Below are 12546 nucleotides of genomic sequence, written 5' to 3'. Positions count from 1 at the left end.
TTATTACCAAATATTGCAAGAAGCAACCATTGAAATGTAAGATCCTCTCACTTACTTTCATACTCGATACTTGGGATTCAAACGAGTATTTTGTTTTCAATGAGCTTGATTTCGGAATGGGTAAGACACTTTTGTAAAAAAAATAATTATCACGACATATCTTAGTTCATCATTATTGTTTTGCTTCTATATATATTATTTTGGGATTTTGTTGTGGGATTTTCCATGCAAGGACCAGTAGACCGGAAGCTGACCACCCTCACAACCTTGATATATTCTGTAGGAAAGGAGAGGTTTGGACTAGAAGAGGAGAGAGTGCGGAAGGAACCTCCAAGACCAAACAGGCGGCAAGTTCGTATCCAGAACTTGAGACGTGAACTCAAGCAGCTGAGATGAAGGTACTGTGCTAGTTCACCCACAGAGAGGATTGGACTTGCACAGCTTAGAGATACAGTTCGGACACAGCTGACATCAGTACGGAAAGCAGAAAACAGCAGAAGAAAGACACGGGAACGGGCAAAGAAGAGGGCAGCTTTCACAGCCAACCCATACAAGTTCGCAAGATCCCTCCTCGACAAAGAAAGGTCAGGAAAGTTGGAAACTCCACTAGAGGAAATAGAGAACTTCCTTCATGTTACCCATTCTGACCCCAATCGAGAGGACGTGCTAGGGGACTGTGACAGAATAGATCCAGCGGAGGAACCCGAAAAACAGCTGAATGCGACGGAACCTACGCTTGGCGAGGTGAAAGAAGCTGTAAAAAAGGCCAGAGCTGCTTCGGCGCCAGGACCCAATGCCATCCCGTATAAAGTGTACAAGATGTGCCCACTACTTCTCAAGCGTTTATGGAGGCTCCTCAAAGTAGTCTGGAGGAAGGGGGATGTACCAGAGGCTTGGAAGGAGGCCGAGGGGATATTCACACCGAAGGAACGCAATTCCAAGACGGTCAACCAGTTCCGAACGATCTCGCTGCTCAACGTCGAGGGAAAGATATTCTTTGCCATCCTTGCAAGAAGACTCACATCTTTCCTGACAGGCAACGCATACATCAACACCTCGGTCCAGAAGAGAGGAGTCCCCGGGTTCTCCGGCTGAATAGAGCACACCAGTGCTATCACACAGCTAATAAGTGAGGCGAAGAAAGGGAGGAAGGATCTCACTGTAGTATGGCTCGACTTTGCCAACGCATACGGGTCAATTCCACACCAGCTCATCTATACAGCCCTCCGACACTACCATGTGGACGGCCACATTCAGAAAATCATCACCCGTTACCGGGATGGAATCAAGCTCCGGTTGACTGTTGGTGACCAGCTAACCAGATGGCAGAAGTTGGAGAAGGGAATCGTTACCGGCTGCACAGTTTCCGTGGTGCTCTTCATCATGGGAATGAACCTGCTGATAAATGCTGCCCAACGTGAGACACGTGGACCAAAGACAGAGTCAGGAATCTATCTCCCATCTAGCAGAGGCTTCATGGATGACCTCACAATGACGACAACAACACACGTCCAAGCTAGATGGATGTTGACAGCCCTGACGGATGTCGCTTCATGGGGAAGAATGAAGTTCAAAGCAGCAAAATCCAGATCTCTTGTCATAAAGAAAGGACAGACAACAGAGAGGTTCAAACTCTACGTACAGAACGAAGAGATTCCTTCCATAGTGACGAGTCCAATAAAATGCCTGGGCAAGTGGTTTGATGCAAGCCTACAAGATCGCGACAATGTCAAGAACTTAAAGCAACAGGTAGAGGAGGGTCTCAAGAAGATAGACCGCTGCGGACTACCCGGCAAGTTCAAAGCCTGGCTTTACCAGCATGCACTGCTCCCAAGACTAATCTGGCCGTTGATGCTTTACGAGGTACCCAGCACAACAGTGGAAGCCCTGGAGAGAATCACTAGTCGACACCTCAGGAAGTGGCTAGGAGTTCCACCCAGCTTTACCAGTATTGGACTCTATGGGAAGAGCAACAAGTTACAGCTCCCGCTATCTTCACTGGTAGAAGAGTTCAAGACAGCAAAAGCAAGACTTGTGTTGACCTTGAGGGACTCTCCGGACGAGTTCATCCGTGAGGCAGGGATCCAAACCCGAACGAGCAGGAAATGGTCAGCGACAGAGTCTGTGAGCAAGGCAGAGAACACGCTCAAGCACAAAGACATTGTCGGAGTGACTGCAGTTGGACGTGAAGGAATTGGTGCGAGAAATGTGGTACTGTGGAGCCGATCAGACCAGAAAGAGAGGCGAGCGATGATTCAGTCTGAGGTCAAGAGGGCGGAAGAAAATGCCAGACAAGCAAGGGCTGTGGGGATGGGAGCGCAGGGAGCATGGACCACGTGGAATACCGCAGACAGGAAGTTGACCTGGGGAGACATCTGGAAGTATGAGCCTTTTCGGTTTTCCTTTCTGCTCAGGTCTGTCTATGACCTACTACCATCCCCAGCGAACTAGTGCCGATGGGGACTAACAGCAGAGCCAAAATGCAGCCTGTGTGACAGAGTAGGCATCCTAGAGCATGTTCTGTCATCTTGTAGTACAGCACTGACACAGGGAAGATATAGATGGAGGCATGACTTGGTCCTCAGAGAGTTGGCTGACTGGCTAGAGAAGGAAAGGAAGAAGGAACATGGTAATCACCCCCGCCATGGGCACATCGCTTTTGTCAAATCGGGTGAGACCGTGAAGACACAGAAACCAACAAAAGCATCAATTCTTGATGGCTCTAGAGACTGAAAGATGGAAGTTGACCTTGATAGAAGGCTTGTTTTCCCAAACGTGGTTCAGACGACCCTACGACCAGATATTGTACTGTGGTCAGAGACAGGAAAGAAGCTCGTCACCATAGAGCTGACAGTACCATGGGATGCAAGATGTGAAGAGGCCTACGAGCGGAAGAAGGCCAAGTACACATAACTGATGGATCTGTGCAAGCAACAAGGCTGGCGAACTTGGCTATTTCCCGTGGAAGTTGGCGTTAGAGGATTCTGTTCCCAGTCCGTGCACAGACTGATGACAGCATTAGGAACAACTGGCAGGGAGAGACGAGTGGCTATCCAGAGACTGAGCCAAGCAGCCGAACGGGCATCAAGCTGGCTGTGGCTGAGGCGAGAGGAGAAGAGCTGGAGGCAATCAACCAACACACAGTGACTGATCACCACTGTGGGCCCACCGCTATCAGAATGTTCATGGAAGTAAAGGGCCGAAACATTCTAAGACGGCGGAATCTATGCTGATGATGTTGGTTGAGGAGCAGTCTTAAGACTGTATTTAAACTAATTCGATATCTGGAGGCACCAGTGACTTCCAGGAAAGACTGGATGACAACCAAGAACAGAATGGTGACGCTGGAGAGACAGATGGCGCCAGGAACAGACTGGAACAGGGGCACTAGGGGTAGAATCCCGAACTGCAGTCCTCGTGAGGGGACACCCAACGAACAGCTACAGACTCCACAAATGAAAGACACCCTCAGAGTCTACCGAGAGGGGGGGAGGATGATAGACTCACATGGACGGATTTTATGGAATCGACACGGCCTGCCCAACCGACTACGAATAGAGATGGATCGGTCACTTGTAATTGCGGAAAGGTGTGCTGCAAGAACCAACGCGGTCTACGCATTCACCGAGGGAAGTCTGATTGTCAACGTGTGAGATCACAAGGACAGCGCATAGCAAGTTTGGCTAGTGAGACGCAGGAGTACTCCAGTCTGGATTCAACCCACAGTACTGAAGAACTCTATGTTCAGGAGACCTCACAGGATGTCTTTCGAAATCCTGAGGAGGATGATGACCCCCTTTTAGAGCTATTACAGACTCAAAACAGCCCTGAAGCAAGCAAGGCGACTGATCCGGATAGACCACAGCAAGACACTGCCACTATAACCAGGAAACCAAGGATTAAGTGGCCCAAGGCTTCAGACAAGACATCATGGACCCAACTGGACGAGGACCTAGAGAACATCCTCGAAGCATCCATGCAAGGACCAGTAGACCGGAAGCTGACCACCCTCACAACCTTGATATATTCTGTAGGAAAGGAGAGATTTTGACTAGAAGAGGAGAGAGTGCGGAAGGAACCTCCAAGACCAAACAGGCGGCAAGTTCGTATCCAGAACTTAAGACGGGAACTCAAGCAGCTGAGACGAAGGTACTGTGCTAGTTCACCCACAGAGAGGATTGGACTTGCACAGCTTAGAGATACAGTTCGGACACAGCTGACATCAGTACGGAAAGCAGAAAACAGCAGAAGAAATACACGGGAACGGGCAAAGAAGAGGGCAGCTTTCACAGCCAACCCATACAAGTTCGCAAGATCCCTCCTCGACAAAGAAAGGTCAGGAAAGTTGGAAACTCCACTAGAGGAAATAGAGAACTTCCTTCATGTTACCCATTCTGACCCCAATCGAGAGGACGTGCTAGGGGACTGTGACAGAACAGATCCAGCGGAGGAACCCGAAAAACAGCTGAATGCGACGGAACCTACGCTTGGCGAGGTGAAAGAAGCTGTAAAAAAGGCCAGAGCTGCTTCGGCGCCAGGACCCAATGCCATCCCGTATAAAGTGTACAAGATGTGCCGACTACTTCTCAAGCGTTTATGGAGGCTCTTCAAAGTAGTCTGGAGGAAGGGGGATGTACCAGAGGCTTGGAAGGAGGCCGAGGGGATATTCACACCGAAGGAACGCAATTCTAAGGCGGTCAACCAGTTTCGAACGATCTCGCTGCTCAACGTCGAGGGAAACATATTCTTTGCCATCCTTGCAAGAAGACTCACATCTTTCCTGACAGGCAACGCATACATCAACACCTCGGTCCAGAAGGGAGGAGTTCCCGGTTTCTCCGGCTGCATAGAGCACACCAGTGCTATCACACAGCTAATAAGTGAGGCGAAGAAAGGGAGGAAGGATCTCACTGTAGTTTGGCTCGACTTGGCCAACGCATACGGGTCAATTCCACACCAGCTCATCTATACAGCCCTCCGACACTACCATGTGGACGGCCACATTCAGAAAATCATCACCAGTTACCTGGATGGAATCAAGCTCCGGTTTACTGTTGGTAACCAGATGGCAGAAGTTGGAGAAGGGAATCGTTACCGGCTGCACAGTTTCCGTGGTGCTCTTCATCATGGGGATGAACCTGCTGATAAATGCTGCCCAACGTGAGACACGTGGACCAAAGACAGAGTCAGGAATCTATCTCCCATCTAGCAGAGGCTTCATGGATGACCTCACAATGACGACAACAACACACGTCCAAGCTGGATGGATGTTGACAGCCCTGACGGATGTCGCTGAGGCACGACTTGATCCTCAGAGAGTTGGCTGACTGGCTAGAGAAGGAAAGGAAGAAGGAACATGGTAATCACCCCCACCATGGGCACATCGCTTTTGTCAAATCGGGTGAGACCGTGAAGACACAGAAACCAACAAAAGCATCAATTCTTGATGGCTCTAGAGACTGGAAGATGGAAGTTGACCTTGATAGAAGGCTTGTTTTCCCAAACGTGGTTCAGACGACCCTACGACCAGATATTGTACTGTGGTCAGAGACAGGAAAGAAGCTCGTCACCATAGAGCTGACAGTACCATGGGAGGCAAGATGTGAAGAGGCCTACGAGCGGAAGAAGGCCAAGTACACAGAACTGATGGATCTGTGCAAGCAACAAGGCTGGCGAACTTGGCTATTTCCCGTGGAAGTTGGCGTTAGAGGATTCTGTTCCCAGTCCGTACACAGACTGATGACAGCATTAGGAACAACTGGCAGGGAGAGACGAGTGGCTATCCAGAGACTGAGCCAAGCAGCCGAACGGGCATCAAGCTGGCTGTGGCTGAGGCGAGAGGAGAAGAGCTGGAGGCAATCAACCAACACACAGTGACTGAAGTAAAGGGCCGAAACATTCTAAGACGGCGGAATCTATGCTGATGATGTTGGTTGAGGAGCAGTCTTTAGACTGTATTTAAACTAAAAAATGTTGATGAAGAAAATGATTGTTTTTTTATAGTGAGGCTTTTAGTTTAGGATTAAACTATAATAATGCATATACAAAGACTTTTAAAAAACATAATATACATGCACTATTAAAGTACTTCATTGTATATAAAACTGTTGTGACCTATAGTCAATTTTTAGGCCAGGGATGTCGGGCGTACAGTGCGACATGCGTCCACAATGTCCATGACAATCCAGGACAGTGACAGAGCTATCGACACACTGGTAGCGCTGTTGCAGAGCCTTAAACATGCCACTCACCAAGCTGCGTCACGTACGATAGTTGACAAGTTAACTCAGGTTTGACATGCACTTACCACGGGAAATAATATGTCAGTGCGAAGTTCTTATGTAAAATCATGCAATCGGTTAATTGTATAGATTAATCTGGAAAAAATGTGTGTTGGATTTAATTAAGAAACAGGTGTGGCGTCGGGTGCTCCTTAAAACAAATTTGATCCACTAACGCCTTACATTTACCGTTCAAGGCGGTGACCCCAGTGTTACTCACTAGTGTGTGTTTGTTTTCTATGTGTGCCGAGTCAACTACAGTAACGTTGTTTCATAGGCTAAGCCAATCAGTTCATTAAACAAAATAAATACAGGAATCGCATTCATGTTTATTATGTATGTTCTGTTGATGCAGCTGTAGTTTTACTTTCACTTTGTTGATCGTTGCTTACTGAAATACGTTGAACTCTAGTCTAATTTTACAAGAAGCATATTATTGTATGTCTACCTTGCGTCAACGTCGGGTAGTCTTCCAAACTAGATTTTGAATAGATTAATATCGCAGAATGGCTTAAAAGAATTCATTCAAATTACAGATGTTTATTCCCAATTTGTTATTATTGGCCAAATGTGGTAACTTGTGTTTAAAATATGTTATCATTGTAAATAAAGTTAACACTTGCAATGTAACATTTACGTTGTATAGGCACGTTTAAGTTGTTTTGAATAAGTGTTGTTCAGGAATGGCTTAAAAGAGTTCCTTGTTCATGCAATTTCCATAATAGATTGACCCCTAGGCAAATCTGCTTATTCTGGGGGAAGATTTATTTTATAAAACGTAAAGTGTTTGATGTAAAAATGCAGAAAATAAGGCACGTCTTGTCTATTAGGCTCAACACAAGTTTTTCCAATCTTCAATTTTCAATCTTTAAGTTTGCTGGCTTTCGTGCAGCCTTTCTGGCAGTTGTATTGCATGTGGGCTCTTAAGTAGTACTGGCAATACTTGTCGAATGAGCTTTACACCAATCAAGAACAAGCTTCGTAGAAAACGTCGTCTTACCACAACCCGGATCACCTTGAATATAAATTGTATTTACCTGCTTCCCTTTGCAATACAGTAACTCATTGTGGCTGCTCAAATCATGTACGTCTTTCTGGCCTCTCTTAAGTTCCGTGGTGGACGAGGGCACATAAATATGTTCTAAAGGTACATCTATGTCAGTTTTCAACATCGAAACAGGGGCGACACATAACCTCTGATATTGCTCGATTAACCACGTCTGCAATTCTGGAAGGAATTTTAAGTTTGCAATGTAAAACAATACGCCACACGTTTTATCAAAACATGCGTTTACGTGCAATATTAGACGATTGCGAAAGCCCTTATGTTTTTGCCATTCATAATGCTATTTTTTAATTATAACCGCATATTAAAATTTTTGTTCGTGCAAGAAGCCAGGCGCATTGAGCACAGACATTCATTATACTTACTGGATAATGTTCTGCTCATTGAGTGCAGAGTCTCAACTTTTGGTATATTAGAAAAAATTCCCCCCTCTAACAAAAAAACATCTATTCTGGACATTGGTCAGTTATTCATCTTTACTTGTGGACTGTGACCTTCAGCGGCTGAAAGAATGTCAAAATTCATGACGGATGTCATCACAGGTATTTTTGAGAACAAGATGCAAGATATTTCAAGCCTGGCTAGATTTTCTTTTTACCAAGATTATGAAGTACAAAATATTATATTAGATGGTTTTATCGAAGGGGCGGAGAATAACCAGTCGTGCATCCAGCACACATTTAGTCATTTAATGTACGACCGTATTCCGTACGTTGCATGCCAGAATGTTGTTTTTTACACAGATAGGTGATTTGAGATTAATTCTCATAATGTTTGTCCACTTATACACATTTCATCTTAATGTTAGTTTATCTCTCTAAAATAGTTTTGTTTATTTATTTTTTTTAATTTTAATTTTCAATCTGATAAGATCATTGTGAATATACAACAAAACAGTGTTACTTTGCTAACTGATGTACATTGTTCATTTATTGTTTGAATTTGTTACAAAAAGATTTGAAAAGTGTCATTTAAAACATATGTGAACAAGTCCCTTTAAGGCTTACCGAAAACTGTCATAGGCTCTTCCGGTTATTCATACAAGCGTTTGATCATGAAACATATGTCTGTTAATATAGGCACATTTATATGTATTTTTATAAAAACATGTTAGCATTGTATTACTGTAATACATTATGCAGTCTGTATGAATAAGATTTATATATACAGGTGATGCATTTTAACACCTTAATTGTTGAGATTTAAAATGACATATTTATCTCAAAGACTGTATTAGATAAATAATGTGTCGTTTACTTTCAACTTCTGAACGTTTCCAGTATTGAGCATTAATTTCACTTCATGGTGACATTGTGTATGTTTAACGATATATTGTTTTATGAACAATATACACGAAGCTCTTTAATCATTTATTCTACTCAAATTTCTCTTTGATTTTTAAAACGGTTCAAACTGGGTATTCCCTGCGTTGTTTTGCTGTTTCTTTTTTTCACTCGATCTGACAATACGAATTGTTTTAATCGAAATAGGCAAATTGGTTGTTTAAAAGTTAATTTTAAAGTGTATGTTGCCATGTGATAATGGGTCTATTTAAAGCAGTGTTCTCAATGTTTATGTTTGTTTAAATAAAATGTACGTATCGCATGTTGTTTTCATGTTCAAGAACTTGCTTATATTTTGATGAAGAAAACATTTTATTTGTGTGAAATAAAACTACTTGCATGTATATTTTGATTGCAAAGCAATCATTACTTGATTAACATGCCATAAAAGATGTGATGACATGGATTGTATCAACATACAAATAATACCGTTTCGAATAAAATACATTATTTTTTTTATATAAATAAGGGCAATCGATTTGCGGATGACTAGATTTGATCTTCAGATTGATAGTGTCTCATAATTCATAAATCTTAAATATGTGGCAATTTCCTTCGCTTAAGTGTTATTGAATGTGTTTTTGGCTCACCTTGATGAAATGATAAGTTCCCGACTTAGACGAGTTAATATTTAAGGGGCATATTGTACGTAGGTACTGGACAATTACAATGCACATAACTTCGCATACATCAACAGCCATACAGTTACAAATGGTTGCTAACGTGGTTAAATCAAGTTAGTAGACGCAACTGTCAAATTAACAAAGTGTAAGTAACCGTGTATAAGCGCTAGTTAATAAAAATATTATGCCGGCTTTGTTGACGCAAATTCACGGCTTACATGTTAGAAAAATCAGGCGAGTGGGCGAGCAGGCGTTACGATGAAAGTGTTCAATTCCCGTGCAAGTTGTGTTAACCTGTACTATGGTCTAAATGTAGAGGCTATTCATCAACACAACTTTCATAACTAATGATTGTCAGGTTTTCCATCAAACATGTGATTATGGTCAAGCTTGACTGCACAGTATGGCCTCCATTGATAGAAATACAAAGATACCTAAATATTTTTTTTGTAACCCTATGCGTTTCTCTGTTAGTATTTGCACTCACAAAAAATAGCTCTTTTTCAAAATTCTTCAAAAGGTTTCGGCTCCAATACACAACGGCTGAATAAGCTAAACATAGAATTTGCGTTTGAATATATGACATCTTAAAAGTAATGGGCTATATTCAAATCTGTATAGATATTTATTGACGACACATTTACCAAATATCAGTAAACTGTGATCTCTACAACAGGGAATAGAAATATAGTCTTGTATCAAGGACTTTCAAATAATGTTTGATATTGTGATCCTGCGCCGACGATTGTCAAACGATTCCGGTATATTGCACAAAATAGAAGCTTAAGCTACAAAATGTATGTATCACAAACAATACAACACACTATGTTATTATATTACGAGGTCTAGATATTCGAAGAATTCTGCACATGTCTTCATTTGGTTGTCTTCGTCCCCACCTTTTTAGATTGACTCTGCTGTTTAAGATGGTTTATGATGAATAAAACTAACAAATATATTACATCAACTTCATTTGAAATCTACACTACAGTGACATTATATGTGTTCATGTTTACTTCCGTTTTCGCCAACCGCACTCGAAAATTGTTCCCGCGATAACGCTTTGTTCATATATAAAAAAAAATATTTGATTTTACACTATTTTACCTTTTCCTAATAATATAGGTTTTATCAAATAAACAGTGTTTATACATTATACATTAAAAATCATGTGTGTATAACTTTGATATATTATGTCAAGCTTCAATATCTGTGTATAGCCATGCGTGTCCGAATAGTATGGTATATCAGTATCCCTGGCTAAAAACGACCTTAAGACTGACCGAGCAATTAGCCAACCAACATATAACACGCTTAAACATTTAATTATAAAAATATCGTTTTGATCAATAAGCATGCTTACTGACTTTATACTTATTATGTGTACTTGGCTCTGGGTTATTTCCTTTTTGTCCAGGCTAGCAAGGTTCCATTGACATTTTTAAACATTAGGCAACCTACCATAAAAATGTAGTGCCAATCCCTGTTTTACAAAGACACAACACTGTCCTCATTTACTTAAATCAGATTTTTATCTCCTGTTTTGAGTAGTTAAAGTGGACTTTTTCTTAATGATTTAAGTTTTAAAGAAGATGAATATCTGAACAGATTATATTTGGTAGTTAACCTGCACAATCCAAACGCAATACCACGAAGAGTCGAAGGATATACATATTTATTCGTTTTATACGATATTTGATTGTTAAATCGTTTTTATTTTAAAGCATTTTGTAACTCATGTTGCTATATTTCCACTCAGGTAAACCATATTTTAATACGTAATATTGAATATATAAAACATATATACACGGCGAATTTTTCAAGGGCTGTTTTCATAATAAATTTAAATACGAGTGACAACTCTTGTAGAATAGTTTCGCGAAATCTGTTTAAGAGTCGTCTTGCTTTACAACGTGCATTTCGTAGCCTGAATTTAATTTGCAAATTTAAATTACAATTAACTTTATTGACCATCCGAAACCTCGGATTTATGGAAGCTGATATCATTAACTTGGAAGAAGAACGCTTTGACTACTACGACAAACCATTAAATTTTAAAGAGTGTTGTAGTACACTAATTAGTAAGATTGACCGTATGTTGTAGTAAAATGTCCCAAAAAATTTGAAGAAAGTGTTGAATGATATTTTACTTTTACAGACACGCATTTTATTAATGTTTATTGTGTACAATTATCATCAAATAAAACAGGCAAACTTAGTTTTCTTTGTTTATTCCTGTTATGTACAGTAACACACCCGCAACTTTGGTTTCGGACCGGCAGTTTCTGTTATCTCGCCGGACCAGATGTCTGATAAATTTGAACCTTTAAAGTGTCAACACAATTAAAGGCTTGTTGTTAAGGACTCTATGGACAATACTTATTTTCTGTAAAACAAATGCCTGCGTCCGATAGGTGTGAATATCTTCTCTGTAAGGTGGGTGTTAAAATAATAGTTTCATACCTGTTCAATTAATGAAACCTATTTTAACTGATAATTGTTCCAAGAGATCGACACAATACATTGGTTCAATAACATCTTTCATATAGCTTGTTCGTAAATGACATGATTTTCTTGTTGAATTAAAAAAAGACGAGGCTGTTACCTTAATTTTAAAATCTCATTTTATTTTTTGGCTTGCAATAATTTTCATTGCATTTGGACTGCAGTTTTAACTAATGTGTACCTTGTATGGAGTGAATAAATAGTCAGGGTCTTAATCAGTTAATGAGACACAACTCCAATACTTTATGTTAACCAAACGTTAATCTCTTACAAATAATTATTTTTTTTTGTAAGACTTAAAGATGTAAACATAACAACAATGACATTCGACAAACAACTAAACAACTCAACACAACTATCAGTGATCGGGAGGTTATGGGTTTGATCTCCACAGTGGGATTGTTGTTTAGATTTCCCCCATAGACAACAAGTACTGGTTCTAGTTATTCTTTTTCCATCCTAGCATAGTTTTATTGAAATATGTATGTCCTGGCAACCAACCATATAAAGCTTGTTCCCATCCGTGTTATACAATGACACAACACTTTCCTCCTTTAATATGAATAACTTAACATTTTCGATTTGGTAGTCAACTTGCCCAGTCAAACGCAATTCAACATATAGTCAAAGGAGATACATTTTATTCATATCATCAGTTATTTAATTGTTTAAACTCTGTTTAATTTCAAAGCAGTCAGTACCAAATGCATTTATATTTCCACTCAGGT

At 41.0% G+C, this 12546-nt stretch overlaps 2 protein-coding genes across 2 annotated transcripts; both read left to right on the top strand.

Annotated features, from left to right (window-relative positions):
- The first annotated feature begins 225 nt into the window (after nucleotides 1-225).
- Nucleotides 226-2733, top strand: LOC127839609 (uncharacterized). Its single transcript, XM_052367997.1, has 4 exons — nucleotides 226-373; nucleotides 422-1059; nucleotides 1123-2414; nucleotides 2535-2733. Exons 1-4 carry the CDS (start codon nucleotides 226-228, stop codon nucleotides 2731-2733), a joined length of 2277 nt encoding a protein of 758 aa, XP_052223957.1.
- A 787-nt stretch (nucleotides 2734-3520) lies between these two features.
- Nucleotides 3521-5164, top strand: LOC127839608 (uncharacterized). The gene is made up of 2 exons (XM_052367996.1): nucleotides 3521-4030; nucleotides 4115-5164. Exons 1-2 carry the CDS (start codon nucleotides 3521-3523, stop codon nucleotides 5162-5164), a joined length of 1560 nt encoding a protein of 519 aa, XP_052223956.1.
- The last annotated feature ends 7382 nt before the right edge of the window (nucleotides 5165-12546 follow it).

The sequence above is a fragment of the Dreissena polymorpha genome, chromosome 7 (genome assembly GCF_020536995.1).
Source record: "Dreissena polymorpha isolate Duluth1 chromosome 7, UMN_Dpol_1.0, whole genome shotgun sequence".
Taxonomy (NCBI): Eukaryota; Metazoa; Mollusca; class Bivalvia; order Myida; family Dreissenidae; genus Dreissena; species Dreissena polymorpha.
The sequence above is the reverse complement of the archived record's forward strand: the minus strand, read 5'-3'. Positions and strand labels throughout refer to the sequence as shown.